At 44.1% G+C, this 16491-nt stretch overlaps 1 protein-coding gene and 1 long non-coding RNA gene across 2 annotated transcripts in view; both read right to left on the reverse strand.

The window, feature by feature from the left end:
• Positions 1-251: 251 nt before the first annotated feature.
• Positions 252-16491, reverse strand: part of LOC124251512 (zinc finger protein 665-like) — a 120302-nt gene continuing 104062 nt past the window's right edge. Inside the window, exon 9 of the mRNA XM_046684381.1 lies at positions 252-2183. Within this exon, the coding sequence (XP_046540337.1) occupies positions 1131-2183 (1053 nt within the window). The 3' untranslated portion in view covers positions 252-1130. The remainder of the gene's footprint in view (positions 2184-16491) is intronic.
• Positions 12757-14141, reverse strand: LOC124251545 (uncharacterized). The gene is made up of 2 exons (XR_006891772.1): positions 13920-14141; positions 12757-12878 (listed from the first exon to the last, which is right to left on the reverse strand). It is a non-coding gene; the product is annotated as an uncharacterized LOC124251545 (long non-coding RNA).

A 16491-nucleotide genomic window follows, 5' to 3' on the forward strand; every position in this document is an offset into this window, starting at 1 on the left:
CTCAGGTCCCTCCTGAGTCTAACTGCTCCCTCCACTCTCCCAGGACTCAATCTCGGGCCTGTCTCCTTCCTAAGGACAAGTCCACTTGCCTCCCTGGAGCACCACATCCCAGTCCCTGCTGTGGGACTGCCAGGATCTGGAAGAGGTCAGTTTGCTGGCCCAGTTCCTTCCGGAACAGGTCATGTTTGAATGTCCAACAAACAGACCGGCTCTTCGCGATTTTAGTTTTAGCCATTCTGGTGAGCATCCAGTGACATCACATGGTGATTTTATTTTGCATTGCCTGGATGAGTAATCACGCTGAACACATTTTCACTGACTTACTGGCCATTTGGTGATCTTAAGTGCTTATGCAAGTCTGTCCCCTGCCCCTCCTTTAATTGATTTGTTTTTTCATTATTGACTTGAAGGGTTCTCTCTATTTCCTGTGTGAGTCCACTGTCAGTTGTATGTAGAGTGAGCATCTTCTGGTCTGCTTCCTGCTTTTCCACTACTTTCTTTTGTGTACCAAGAAACACTGTGCACCCCGAGACTGTGACAGTAATCTGTATTTTCTTCTAGAAGTTTGGTAGTCTTTTCTAAACTCATTGCGCCCACAGGGGTCTTCTTGTAATAATTCCCTACGAGCAACACTAATGGGAATAATGATTAAGAACAGCAGCAGCTACTGTTTATTGAGCTTACACAATATTCCAGAGACACTTTCAAGGAGGTTACATGTACCAAACTCAACCACAACAGCAGGAGCAGGTAGGTGTGCTTCTCCCCACTTCACAAATGACGCACAGGGGTAAGAGGTAATTTGCCCAGTGTCTCACAGGGAGGAGAGGTGGGATGGTGATAATGGTGGCGTATGGACCACGACAAAAGGCTTCCCCACAATACATCAGCACAGTTATTCCCTAGAATGAATCTGAAATGCGACAGAGATTGAATGGGACTGGAAAGCTTCTATGCATTTACTAAACTCATCTACCCAGTAAAAGAAATCTGCACTGAGTATGCTGTGATCATTAAGAGAGATTTTCCCATTCTTGAAATTTGCCTTTAGCATGACTATTCTGATATTCGATAAGCAGAAGAGTGACCAGTGAAGGCTTTCTGATGTTAATTTATATCAAGAATTTTCCTCATGTTGTGGAAGGAAGGAATGTTGTGTAGGCCTCCGTACGCTCTTTGTATTCACAAGGCTTTTCAACAGTAGGAACCGTCTGATGTTCCCTAAGATGGTTTACATGGTTACACGCCTTTCCACACTCCTTACACTCATAGGGTTTCTCACCGGTATGAATTTTCTGATGCTGTGTAAGTTGATGGCCGTGACTAAAGGCCTTCCCACATTCTTTACATTCATACGGTTTCTCCCCTGTATGAATTCTCTCATGTTTAACAAGGCTTGACCCATAAATAAAGGCCTTTCCACATTCCTTACATTTATAAGGCGTTTCACCAGTGTGAATTCTCTCATGTTGAGTAAGGTGATAGCCACAATTAAAGGCCTTCCCACATTCTGTACATTTATATGGCTTCTCACCTGTATGAATTCTCTCATGTTTAACGAGACTCGAACCCCAACGAAAAGCCTTCCCACACTCCTTACATTCATGAGGTTTCTCACCGGTATGAATCTTCTGATGTTGAGTAAGATAATTGACACGAGTAAAGGCCTTCCCACATTCTTGGCATTCATAGGGCTTCTCACCGGTATGAATTCTCTTATGCTGAATGAGGCTCGAGCCACAAATAAAGGCCTTCCCACAGTCTTTGCATTCATAGGGTTTCTCACCACTATGAATTCTCTTATGTTGAATTAGTTTATACACGCGGCTAAAGGTCTTCCCACAGTCCTTGCATTCATAGTCTTTCTCGCCAGTGTGAAATCTCTGATGCTGAGTGAGTTCATCACCACGTCTAAAGGCCTTCCCACAGTCTTTACATTCATAGGGTTTCTCGCCCGTATGAATTCTCTTATGAATAACGAGACTTGAGCCCCATCGAAAGGCCTTCCCACAGTCCTTACATTCATAAGGCTTCTCACCAGTATGAATTTTCTGATGTTGAGTAAGTTGGTTACCCCAACGAAAGGCCTTTTTACATTCTTTACATTCATAGGGTTTCTCACCAGTGTGAATTTTCTGATGTTGGGTAAGTTGATAGCCACGACTAAAGGCCTTCCCACATTCCTTACATTCAAAGGAATTCTCCCTATTATGAAGTCTCTGATGCGGTCTAACAGAGGTATTTTCTCTGTAAGTGGGTGTTTTCCCATAGTTGACTATCATTTGATTGAAATATCCCTCTGGAGGGCCATGTGGTCCTTCAAACTCACCTTCACACATCCAGTCAACGCCAAGGGATTTACGTTTTCCATTTGAGTTCCATTTGGAAAAATTTATTTCATAAATGCCCTTTTCTATAGGTAAACTCTTGGTCTCATAGGGTGACTCCAAATCTGGAAAAAAATAACATATTTTGTTTCCTTTTAAGGAAAACAAAAACAACCCAACCTAACAACAAACCAAAAACTTCTCTAATAGACATAAAACCTATCTAGTGGAATAAATATGAGGCCCCCAGGGCTCCTGTTAAAATGTACAGTCCACATCCGGCACCACAATACTTAATGAGGAAACACTGCAGCCAAGTCCTGCTAAAGTCAAATGAGGAAAAGGTACTGACTATTAGTCCTACTATTTTCTATCAGCTGACACTAGTAAGCAAAAGAAATCAGAGGGACAAATATCAAAAATAAAGATGAAAAAGAGCACAATTTGTAGGTGATGTGATGACATACGTGGAAAACTCAGGAAAATCAGATATAAAACTACTCGAAAAAATAAAAATACACAGATAGCTGTATATAAAATTAATATTCTGACATGGATATATGTACATGTAAGTAATATAATTAAAAGTAATTCTGGATAAAAAGACCCAACACTCAAAAGCAATAAAAACGACAGTGTGCAGGATTAAATTTAATAAAAATGTAAAACACCTAAGAGGAAAAGTTTAGAAAATCTGAGCATTGATAAGTATGGTAACTGCAAGGGACTGCAAAACATCAAATATATTTAGATCTCTGAGTTAGTAACGACACTAAAACGTGTTAAATGACCAACCTTGGAGCATGTGAGGAAACCTGCCCTTTATAATAAAAACTCATAATTTCTTCTTTAAAGAACAACCCTTCTTATCCAATATGGAGAGTGCCACTACATACCCAACTAGCAGATGGAGCAGGGTTCCTCTTTACAGAGTTACTGCAGTGGGTAAATGAAGAAGTGACAGGCTCTCACCGTTCTGAATCTCCAATGAAATATGAATCTAGGCAGAGTGACAGAGACTGCTAAGAGCACAGACGGCCATCACCAGATATTGTCTCGTGACGAATGGAAGAACAGAGCAGCACCAGGAAGCAGTGGGCCCCAAATTAGATGAGAGGAAAAGAAAAAGAGCACTCGAAGCTAGGACACCCGCCAACTTTGAGGAACTACAAAGGGCACAGGATCACGTCATTGACACCCTTTCTACTCAAGGCGTGGTCCAGAGACCAGCAGCATCAGCAACACATGAAACGGATGAGACATGAGAAGAAAAACAAGCTGAAGAGGGGTTGGGGTGAAGATCAAGCTCATGGTGGTGACCTCTCCCCCAGAGCCCTTGGGCAGACCTTTGTGGGAGCTTTCCAAATGTGTCAGGGGTGCGCCTGCTCCCTGCCTGGCTGGCCGCTCTAACACTGGCCCACCGTAGCCAGACTGGCTCTCACTCTCCCCTGCACTGTCTTCCTGCCTTTTCCCTCACGACCATCAAGGTGCTTTCCCCTTGCTTCCAAAAGACAACTGCATCTGGCCTAGAAATGAAAGGTCCTGCTTTTAAAAAAAAAGCCACATGACATAAAACTTAGGAAAAAACGCTAAGTACAAAAGTTTTTTGATTGAGCCTTAGTCAAAGAATTTACGACAACCTAAAGTCAAAATGATAAAGACTTCAGAAAAGAGAAAGGATTAAAGACCAAACAGGACCCCAGATAGGGAGTGGAAAGGTCTTATTCTTGAGGCCTTATCCCTGTAGGAGAGTGGAGCATGGTAGCTGACAGAATGGATTATGGGCCAGAATTCTCAGGTTCAGTTCTTGCTTCTGCCTCCTCTGTCTGACCATGTCACTTCGTGCCCCAGCATACTCATCTACAAATCGGACATAACAATAGTGCCTATCTCATGAACTTGTGAGAATGAAACGACATGTATTTATACATGCACAGACACACGGTGCTTAGAACGATTCCCAGTTTAGAGTAAACACAATATAAGCCATTAACATCATGGCTGTTTTTTCGCTAACAGAAAAATAAGAGATTTCCTGAGATGTTTACAAAAGATTATCATCCAATGTTTAACTCAAAGTTCACGGGTTCTAACTTTCCACCTCACTTCAGGTACACTGTGCAGGACATGGAATGTGCTCAGTTTGGTTTTACGTGGATTCTGTTCCTTCAATCCACCTCTACATCACACACACAGGCTGCTTTACTAGAGAAAATCAAGTCACCGTATTGAGCTGCTATCCCTACAGATGGGTCCCCAAAGTACCAGAGGCCCGACAGCAATTTGGCTGTAAACATGTCAAAGTAGGAAGCTTGGTTTCCTTGAAGGTGGCCATGAAATAAGTATTCCAGAACTCCAATTTGTCCTTTGGTCATTATGGAAGAGAGGTAATTACAAGAAGGGCCAGACAAAGGTGGGAAGATCCCTGATGGATGAGGAGATGAAGGTGCGTAATGCCCATTTCCAACTCAACTAGGCTCAAAACACTCCTTGGGAACAGGAAGAAGAAATTAAACCAGGTTCTTGAAACACAGCCCTGATATTCACAGCGGAGGGAGCTGACATGGCAGGGGGCAGAGTCTGAGTTAGCGGAGGCAGGCGACTCACCCAGAGAGACCAAGTTACTGTAGTTCTCCAACATCACATCCCAGTACAGGTCCCTCTGCGTCGAGTCTAGACACGCCCACTCCTCCTGAGAGAAGTCTATGGCCACATCGGAGAACGTCACCAAAGCCTGGAAACAGAAACCCACACGGCCCTGAGGAAATGCAAGGACGCAGTTCTAGGATGAAGGGAAGGAGAGGACGGGATACCCGCTGGGTAGGGTGGAGACAGAAAGTAGACTGACAGGCTGTGACTTGGGTGGGGGCAGAGAGGACATGACCGGGACTGAGGCAGAATCCCCACGTTACTGAAGGGCCCTATGGCTGCAGAGAAAACCCTCTCCATGGGGACTTGTGAACCACCTCCGCCTGTCAGGAAACAGACAAAACAACCCGTTTTCCTCCTGTTGACAAGCACAGAGTCCGCTACATGCCTGCCTCATAAATCCTCAGCAAGCATGGATTCCTACAGCATCCTTTTCCCTTTATGGGGAAAGAAACAAATTCCGAGGGCTGTGTTTCCCAAACGTAATATGAGATCTCAAGTTCAAAAATGGGGTTTACATGTTCGAATGCTTTTGAGCCAGGTTCTCTCTTAAGCAGTCTCCCTTTCTCATGACGAAAGCATATTTTTATTCCATCGTACGGATGGGTTAGACTTAATTATTATGGTTTACACGTAGGTTGAAGACAACGTCCAAGTTGTCCCCTAGTTCTGGGAGCATATGCTCATCTGTCACTTGTACTGGCTGACCTGTTAATTGTTACCCTCCACCACCCTGCCTTTTCTTTGTTCCTGATTTAGAGGATGCTGACGTCAAATAATGCAGAAGCTTACAGAGGTCTGGCAGGTCTGTTCAACAATGAAATTTATGTCTTGGGTTCCCTGGTAAGAACATGATCTCTAAGTCCACAGGACCTCATCACGGCCCTATCTAACTCTAAAAGCTTCATAAAGTTGGAGCTCTCACCACACACTAAGACTCAGACCAAGAGACATGAACACCTTTCTTATCTGCTTAGAAAAAAAATTAGCGGAGAATTTTAGTTTTCTCTTGTGGTCAAATAGGACCAATGTCTCTAATGCATGAAACTGCAAACTCGACTCAAATATTTCTCCCAAGGCACTTTCTTCCTCCATTGTCCCAACAGTACTTGTGACAAAAAAGTGAGCACAAAGGAGATACTGCATAATCAGCTCAATGGTTAAGTGAGCACTGGCCACACAGCTGGGCATGGGGCTCCGTGGCATCATCGTTCACTGGAACAGGACGAACAGGGAGGCAGGTAATTAGACGGGATGTGCGTGGGCAGGAGGCTTTGGGATAATTCATAAACCATCAACAGGCCCTAATGACCACATTTCAAGAAGGAAAGAGAAATACATACTTACGTGAGCCATAGTTTTAGAATTCAGGAACTGATCAGTCCTTTTGGGATTTCCTTCACCAAAGACACAAAATCCAGAGAAGCCAGAACTAGACGAGGAAAAAGAATTATTAAAATAAGCACACCTTGGTCCCAAATGACTTTATACAACATTTTTCTCCTCCACCTATGCTTTTAAAGAAGTGCCCAGCTTCTTTCACCACAACACGCACACATAAACACAACACATCTGGAGAAGATGAAAAGGATTCTGGAACAAAACAGGCTCTCCCTGAAACCCCAGGAAACCTAGCTGCACAGACAGAGCAGAGGAGCTGGTATTATCTATGTTTTGCCTTGAAGTCAGATCGAGACACTTTAGGAGGAGGATTTCTGGCCAGCTCCCTGTTGGGGGCATGTATTACGAATCCGGCCTTGACTGTCTGGCCGTTGCTCTCAGCTCCTGAGAGGTAACCTACATCACACCTGATACGAATGTCTTTGTTCTGGGAAGGGGCTGGCCACATCCAACAGTCTCAGGGTGGCAGCTGACCACACCAGAAAGACCAACCAGGTAATTCGGGTGGGGGCTTTTGATGACCCGGAGACCGAGATTAACAACTGGGCAATGAACCAATCAACTGTGCCTACATGATCAGTCAATCTATCATGCCTTTGGGATGAAGCCCCAGTGAGTTTCCCTGGGTGGCAATACTCTGAGCATCTTGTTGTACATCGATGTCAGCAGAAGCACAAGCCCTGACTTGATATGGAGAGGACGCTGGAAGCTCCCTGGTGGGAACCCTTCCTGGACTTCGCCTTATGTGCTGTTTCCTTGGTTGACGGTAATCTGTATCCTTTCCCTGTAATTATCTGTAACCACGAGCAGCACAGCTCTCAGTGAGTGCTATGAGTCCTTCGAGTCCTGAATTACTGAACCTCAGGGTGGTTTCAGGAAACTTAACTTGCAGTTGGTCTCAGAACTGAGGGTGGTCTTGTGTGGAGACTGTGCCACTAAACCTCACAGTGTGGCCAACTCTGGGCAGAGGGACTGCGATCTGGACCTGAGACTAGGTGTGTTTAGGGTGCTCAGTCTCACTCTGAGCACATCCTGCTTATCGAAGGTGAAGAGGGGCTGCATCATTTAAACTCACACTTATTCTGTCCTCTAGATAGGGAGATGTCAGCTAAGACACGGCAGCTGGAAGGGGTGGAGAAGCAACTGCCCAGGCATCGTTCGGCACTCTGAGTCCAAAAAAGCTAACTACACAAATACATGCAGAATATCAGAGTAAAACATTGGTATCAGCAGTTATTAAATGCCAAGTTGGAAGAAATACGTAAAGAGATGAGAAACGTTTCAGATATATTGTGTAGGAAAAGCAAGCTACCAAAATGATACATTTGTAAAATGCTATATATAAATATATGTACACACATATATACATATATACATACATAAGATATATGAATATATCCATCTACACACACACACACACACAGACAAACCGAAAGGCATCAATAGAAAGAGAGAGAGAAAAATAAAAATAGAGAGAGAGAAAAATTCTGGAAAGATCCTTTGTGCAGAAAAGACTTAAGAGAGTGGGTCTGAAATTACTATCCTTAGGCCTGCTTGCAAGACTGGCCCTTGGCTGGACTTCCAGATTGTTTCCACCACTTCCTAACTGATGACAGTGGCTCATTGTTCAGTGTTTTTTTTAAAGGAAGACTGGCCCTGAGCTAACACTTGTTGCCAATCTCTCTTTCTTTTTGTTTTCTTTTTCTCCTAAAAGACCCCGTACACAGTTGTACATCCTAGTTATAAACCCTTCTAGTTCTTCTATGTGGGATGCTGCCACAGCATGGCCTGATGAGCGGTGCTAGGTCCACACCTAGGACCTGAACTGGTGAACCTGGGGCTGCCAAAGTGGAGCATGCTAACTTAACCACTATGCCACGGGCCGGCCCCCTCACTGTTCTTAAATTGTTTGTACAATGCGGTTTATGCCGAACACCTGCTTTCCTCTGCGAGTCTGGAATTTTGTCATGTGTTAGGCACAGGGTGGCTATGTGACTGACCCCTGATAAAAACGCTGGACTTAGGCTCACAGGAGTTCCCTGGTAGACTGCACTGTCCATGTGCTGTCGTAACTTGCTGCTGGAGGAATTAAGCACACCCTGTGCAGCTGCACTGGGAGAGCACTCTTGGAAGCCTGTGGCTGGTTTCCTCTGGACGTTGTCCCATGCGCCTTTCCATTCACTGACTGTGCCACGTATCCTTTCGCTGTAATAAATCTTAGCCAGGAGCAGGACCACGTGTTGAATCCTGTGAGCCCATTTAGAGATCACTGAACCTGGTGGTGGTCTCGGTGACCCTGACACATCCTTTGACCTTGCTTTTCTTGTTTTAAGTATACGTCACTGGGCGTTTCAACAACAGCCATGCATTGACTGGACATATACAAATGTGTGTGCATTCTTTGAAATTTATTAAGAGGCAGCCACACTCTCAAAAGACAGAGAAACTTTCTCTCTCTTTTTTAAACAGTCTCCTCTTGATCTTACAGAAAAAGCTGAAACTATATTATCTTTGGACTATTTTACCGAATAACTTGTTTCCTTTCATTTCTCAACACCTAAACCAACTCTTTGATGTCTACATATTCCCACATATGCTGGAGCACTGACCAGAAAAAATGGCTAAAATTCCAAACGATGCCCTCGACGCTGGCAGTTGTCTTGAAGTTGCTTAGTTTTATGTCTTGATGGGAGGGTGGATTTGACTTTTGAGCTTGCCCTTCCAGCCACGATGTCCTGGAGACAACTGCTAAATCATCTTACCCTATTAGTCTTCACTTTGCATCCAACACTACTGGAAAAAACATGTCAGGTATAAAACTCAGGCAGTAAATTCCATTTATCTCCACACAGAGCCCGTGCCTTCAGAATTATCTGGTCATGACCTGACGTCAGTGGCTACCGGGGACATGATATCCCCTTCCTAGCACCTCTCAGGGCACGTCACCTGGAATCCTCCACAGGCTGTCTCGTGCTTCTTCCCTTCCTTGCTGGACTGTAAGTGATGCACAGGTAACAATGTCCTTCTAGTCCTCCTGTCATTCCAAGTACTAAGATCACAGGGTCAGGCATACTGCAGGTACTTAACAGAAGTAGGATTTTGACTCAAAATTCCACTTTTCCGAATTTATCCCAAAGAAACAGCTATAGCAGTATACAAATATATGTACAAGGAGGTTCAGAGAAATTTTTTTCTGGAACATGTTTTTTTTAATTGAGATAACTATAGATTCACATGCAGTTATAAGAAATAATACAGAGGGATCCTGTGTACCCTTTACCTGGTTTACCCCAAGGCTAACACACTGCAAAACTATAGCACAGTATCACCACCAGGGCATTGACATTGACACAGTTCATCAATTTTATTCAGATTTTCCAGAGAATCATTCTAAAAAATGAAAAAATAGAAATATAAATATGTCACAGTAGAGGGTAGATTAAATCAATTATGGTCTGCTATAATGGCATATAATACATTTACTTATAATAATATTGATTCATATTAATTGAGAAAGAAGCTTAAGATGAATATCAAGTGAAGAAGGCGATTTAAAAGGTCTGCACAATTTGGGAGGAGAGGTCTTGGGAAGGTAAGAACAAGGCCCCGTGGTCTGACTTCTAGGATGTGATCTCAGCTCTGACAGTTACTAACCCCACAGGGTCTGGTCCCCCCAGGACAGACTGGGGTAAAACTGGTACCTACCAGGTAGGACTGTCTCAACTATTAAGAAGATACGCTACATAAAACACAATAATACGGAACAATTATTTAATACAAGTTAGCTATTGTGATCGAAGATCAGTAACATTACACATTCCTTAATCTGTTTTCATAAAAGAAACTCAAGCCTGCTGTTTTCTTTTTAATGCTAAAATATGTGCTTCTCAAACCTGCTGAAAACTAAAAACTTTCAGAGCCTCTTAAGAATGAAGTTCTGTTTAATTAACAATATAAGCAAAAAAGAATTCTAAGGTGTATAAGGAGGAAATGTTCCCTCCTCACCAGCAGCAAGAAGGACAGACATGATTCTGCATCAAAAATCCAGCTCAAAGAACCTCAACTGAGAAGATGCCAACTTGAGAACATTAGTGAGAGGCTGAGTCTTGTCTTCTTTGTGATAGGGGATATTTATGTGAACATTTTAAACTACTGCCATCCTATACTTTTCTCACGTATCTGCCCTCGGAAATGTTACTTGTACAGTCCACATTGGTACTGTCTCAGTGATTACTGTCACGTTCTGCGAGAGAAATATTAAAATCCTAGAGAATCCAATTCTGAAGGGCTGCCTTTCTTGATAATTTGTTGCCCTGGGATCAGTTCCAAATGATGCGTTTCTAATCCTTTCAGGTGTAAATATGGGAGAGATTTTTTTCCAAAGCAAGAAGGGGATCACTGTGTGCCTCTCCCCACCCCGCATGCACACAGGTATAAGGGGACCCGTGGCTGAGCTGGATTTCTTTTATAAATGAAGATTTGGAGAGTCTCTGGCTCATTTACAGGATCAATTAGCAGGATTCAATGCTCCAGAAACCAAAGCACATATGTATGCTTAGCAGGGGAGGGGAGGGCTGGAAACATACACACCTGGATGGTACAGTTATGGGGAATTTTGAGTTTCTTCTTTATGAGCTTCTTAGGGGACGGAATTTTTTTGCAGCAAGCCGACATTAATCCCATTATAAGAAATATAACTTAAGGTAGCCCAAATTAAAAAAAAAAAATTAACAAAGAAAAGGACCACAGTTAAGGGGAAGCTGGTATATTGGTGCCATTAAGGGAACTTTGAATGGATAGGTCTGTGGTCAGCAGAACAACAGTCTCCCACAGAAGTCCATGTCCTCATCCTGGCACCTGTGAATATGTTACATTCCATAGCAAAGGGGCGTTAGGTTGCAGACGCACTTGAAGTCACTAATCAGCTGAGATTTACACAGGGAAACGATCCTGAATTATCCAGGTGGGCCCAATGTAATCACAAGAGTCCTTAAAAGCAGATGAGGGGGGGTGAGAAGGAGAGCGAGTGAGATGTGATGACAGAAGCAGGGTTAGAGTAACCAGGCTCTGGTAATTGGAGTTCTGAAATATGCGGCTGTCACTCAGGGCGACACAGTCTTTGAAAAAAAGGAGTAACTGTACGGTGGAGAAAAGTGACAAACACCAGCTCAGCCAGGTGATCAAGGTCAACAACAATCATCAATCACATGGACAGCTACTCTTGCCATGATGGGAAGAAACTGGTGATTTACTTCTGTGATCTTCCAGTCCCACACCCCGAATCCCAGCCTAATCAGAGAAAAACATCAGATTCCAAGAGAGGGACATCCTACAAAATACCTGACCAGTACCTCTTAAAACTGTCAAGGTCATCAAAGCAAGGGAAGTCTGAGAAACTGTCACAGCCAAGAGGAGCTTAAGGAGACATGACAATGAAATGTAATGTGGTATCCTGGGTGGGATCCTGGAACAGACGAAGAACATTACATAAAAACTAAGGAAATCTGAATGGGCATTAGTTAACGATAATATAGGAAAATTGGCTCGTTAATTGTAACTAATATCCCATACTGACATAAGTTGCTGATAACAGGGGAACCTGGGTGCAGGGTATCTGGGAATTCTCTGTACTACCTCTGCAACTTTTCTGTAAATTTAAAACCATGCTAAAAAATAAAATCTATTAAAACAGAACAACAATATGCAACCATAGGTAGCCCACGAAGCGTAAAATATCTAATACCTGATCCTTTACAGAGAAAGTTTGCCAAACTCTGCTCTAGGTCCAAAACTCATACTCAGCATCAAACCATATTGCCTCTCACAGTTCATACAAAGATGCAGCTGAAACCAACTGAAACTGTCAGACCTCAAGCAACACCTGGCTGATACAACAAATTTCTGCTTATTAATTACTGAAAAACATCCCTGCCTTTGATGACAAAGACCTTTGCTCAAACCCCACTCTTAAAAGCCTCACAAAGCTGGTAACTTTGCCATTTACTGACTAAAACAATCAAACCTTCTTCTTTCTTACTGTGCTCTGAAAGTCAGGCCTGTGGAAAAGACCCAAGATAAGTAGCGTTTGACTCCACCTAAAAACTAAAAAATCCAAATCACACTCTAAAATAAAGCACAAACATCAACCTCCCAATAGAACCCTTCTTATACCATGAGTTTCTTAGAAAAGGAGGGAACATCGGGAGATGGGAACAATTTGCCAAATGAATATGTGAGCGCTCACTAGAGTGGGCTGGTCAACAGGAAGCACACTGGAGAATTCACCTGCGTGGCCCGTCACACCTCTTGGGAAGGAATTACTGAGAGAAATCGCTCTTAGGGAAGTCATTTGGGGCCAAAGAAAGCAAATATTCCTAAGTCCTGCACACTCAAATCATTTATTGAACAAAAAGGTAACTCATCTGAACCTTGATTTTAAGATGTGTAGCGATTCTTTCTCCTCCTCAGTCCACAGGATGCTTTTTCTGGAGGACGGCTGGCCTGGGGGAAAAAGGATAGAATGAGACACTAGGGCTTTGCTGGAGCACAGACTATATCAGAAAACACCCTCCAAGGCCACACCTGTCCCCGTGTCACATCTAAAACCAATCAGAAATAAGGGGGAACTGAGGCCTGGGTATTTCAGAGATTCCAGGGGACCAGGCTCTAGCAATCGGGGTTGTGAATTATGTAACTATGTCCCTACCCCCACCTCCAAGTCAGGGACCTCTCCCCTCCAAAAAAGGAGTCTTATTCCTGAGGCCCTTCCATCCTGTCATTCCGGGAGCCTGTATGGAGAGCCCTTCCAGCTCTCAAATTGCCATCTCAAGATCACGTCTGCGCCCTCCTTGGCCATTTTCATTACAGCGTTCAGCCTGACTTCCCTTTGGGGGCCATCGCGTCTACGCAGGTGCACGGTTAGTAAGCGAAGGCAGAGGGAGCAGCCGGGACATCAGAGCTACGGCTACACTGTCACACACACCTGTGCTCACTCAATCCGTGGCCACACAATCACCCGAGCACAATCCGGGTCCAGTCGCAGCCGAACAATCGCACACACCGTTAGGAGACACACGTTGGCCGCGTCACACCCACTGACGCCCACGTCGGAGACACGGTGCCCGGCCCTGCCACCCCCGCAGCGCCCACGCGCGTGGAACTCACACGCAGCACAGCCGCGGAGCCACAGCCCGGCCGCGTCACCCCGGCAGACGCCCCCGCGCACGCGTGTCACCGCCACGGGGACGGGGCCCGGCTGCGCCACCCGCACACACACTCACGCGCAAGTGCGTCACAGCCACGGGGACAGGCCTGTCCCGTCACCCACCGACGCTCCCACGCACATTTCGTCCCGGGACACGGCCCGGCCCCCGGCCCTGACAGACACACAGACACATACACACACCCGCACACACGCTCGCACTTCTCTCCGCAGCCACAGGCCGAGGCTCCACTTCGGGCCTCCTCGCCCGGCGCGTCTCTGTCACCGCCATCCCGCGCCGCATCCCGCGCTAGCCCGGTCCTGGGATGCTAACAGCTCACCGGTTGGGGCCCAGCGACCAGCACACCGTCGGAAAGCAGCGAAAGGGTTGAGCTTAACTGACGACTACGTCTCGGGAAACGCGGAGCGCCCAAAAAAATCCTTCGCGCAGTAAGCGCGTCTCCCAGCATGCAACTGGGCGATTCCTAGGAGGGCCGAGCCTCGGAGACCTCTGGGAAATGTAGTCCAAAAACCCGGGAATCCAATGAGCTGGAAGCGCAGCGGCTCAGTTCTCCAGCATGCAACTCTACACGGCCTTAATACCGGTATGCCTCACAGACTTCTGGGAAACGTAGTTCAGAGTCAAGGAACAGCCAGAAGATGGGAGTCCGGCCGTGCTCCCAAGGTGCATTTCGGACCTTTCCAGAAGGTTGGCTTGGTCGCAACCTGTGTGATGTTACTTAATAAATTATTAAGTAGTTGATTTTAAGAGTAATTGAGACTTTTCCTTTAGATTATTTCGTTTTAAAAACCTTGTTTTTCTAATTCTGACATTACTTCTACATCTATTAACTGGAATATTTCTACATAGTAAGGCTTTCCCTTATAAAGTGAGACTATGTGGTTACATCTAATATTGATCTCGTTGTAAAGGCAGGATGTTTGCTTCTTTAATTAATACTTGCTAAAGTAATCAGTCATTTAAAAAAATACCTGGGGGCGGGCCCCGTGGCCGAGTGGTTAAGTTCGCGTACTCCACTGCAGGTGGCCCAGTGATTCGTTGGTTCGAATCCTGGGTGCGGACATGGCACTGCTCACCAAGCCACGCTGCGGCAGCGTCCCACATGCCACAACTAGAAGGACCCACAACGAAGAATATACAACTATGTACTGGGGGTCTTTGGGGAGAAAAAGGAAAAAAAAAATCTTAAAAAAAAATACCTGGAATGTTGATAAATAATTTTGGCCTTTTCTTTTTAGATTATTATTATGGAGCCATAGATTTTAATTGAATCAGTGTGCTTCAAATTACAGAAGTCAATATCCCTTGTATTGGTCCAAATGTTCACAATAGTAGCAATGATATCCTCTTTACAGTACTTTGTTTTCTTCTGATTTGATTCCATCAGTTACTGAAAATTTCCATGTTTTTGGAACTAGCCAGCTCTCCCAGGCTCACTTTATTCTTTCTCTATTCCAGATGTAAGATCAGCCACTTCTTCAAAGAGCCATGGTTCCTTTTGTTTGGAAATGACAATAGAGACACAATCTGGGTACTGTTGGGCTGACACTGCTTTTAGGCATTTTCAGTGGACAGAAGTAGGAAAAGAATGCTTGCGTTCCTGTTCTTATTTTCAAATCAATTTTAAACTTCTGGCTTTTTTCTCTCAATTTACTGAATCCCTTTTTTTTTTTAAAGATGGGCACCTGAGCTAACACCCGTAGCCAATCTTTTGTTTTCTTCTCCTCCCTTATGCCCCCCAGTACATAGCTGTATATTCTAGTTGCAGGTCCTTCTAGTTCTGCTATGTGGGACCCTGCCTCAGCATGGCTTGATGAGTGCTGCCATGTCTGTGCCCAGGATCCGATCTGGTGAAACCCTGGCCCACCAAAGTGGAGCATGCAAACTCAACCACTTGGCCACTGGGCTGGCCCCTGAACCTTAACTTTGCTAACATCATTATTTCCTGTTGCCTACAATATAAAGGAAATACTTTCAAAATAACAATGGCAATGGTACTAAACATGGTATACAACTAAAGGAAATCTGAAATGTTCTTTGTAGTCCCGTTTTTTTGTTTTGGTGAGGAAGATTGGCCCTGAGCTAACATCTGTTGCCAATCTTCCTCCTTTTGCTTGAGGAAGACTGTTGCTGAGCTAACATCTGTGCCAATCTTCCTCAATTTTGTATGTGGGATGTTGCCACCACAGCATGGCTTCATGAGTGGTGTAGGTCTGTGCCTGTGATCTGAACCTGTGAACCCTGGGCTGCCGAAGCACAGTGCATGAACTTAACCACTATGCCATCGGCTGGCCCACGTTGTAATTCCTTTTGTCTTTAGAATGGATCCCATTAAGTGTGTGAAGTTAAGACACTGCATTGTTTCTTCGTCAGTGATGAACTATTTAAAAATGGTGTTGAGATGACAGGGTAGTTATTTGGAAAAAGAGGAAATTCATTCAATACCTCAAACTATATGTCAGAATGAGGTACAAAAGGATCAGAGATGTAAATGTAAAAAAACCCTCATAAACATGATAAAAATGTATTGTCTATAATATAGAAATAAGGAAACCTTTCTAACTATAACTCAAAATCCAGAAGTCATAAGAGACACATTTTAGTTAAACTGCTAAAAGCCAAGGCCAAAGAGAAAATCTTGAAAGCCGCAAGAGAGAAATGACTCATCACATAGAGGGGAGCAGCAATACGATTAATGCCTGGTACTTTATCAGAAACAGTAAACAAAAGGAGGCAGCGAAATAAAATATTCAAAGTACTAAAAGAATAAAAAAATCAAACAAGAATGCTATATCCAGTAAAACTATCATTAAAAAATGAAAGCAAAATAAAGACATTTCCAAAAGAACAGTATGAAAAGAACTTTTACAACTCACTAAGAAACGAACCCA

The sequence above is a fragment of the Equus quagga genome, chromosome 13 (genome assembly GCF_021613505.1).
Source record: "Equus quagga isolate Etosha38 chromosome 13, UCLA_HA_Equagga_1.0, whole genome shotgun sequence".
In the NCBI taxonomy this organism is placed as follows: domain Eukaryota; kingdom Metazoa; phylum Chordata; class Mammalia; order Perissodactyla; family Equidae; genus Equus; species Equus quagga.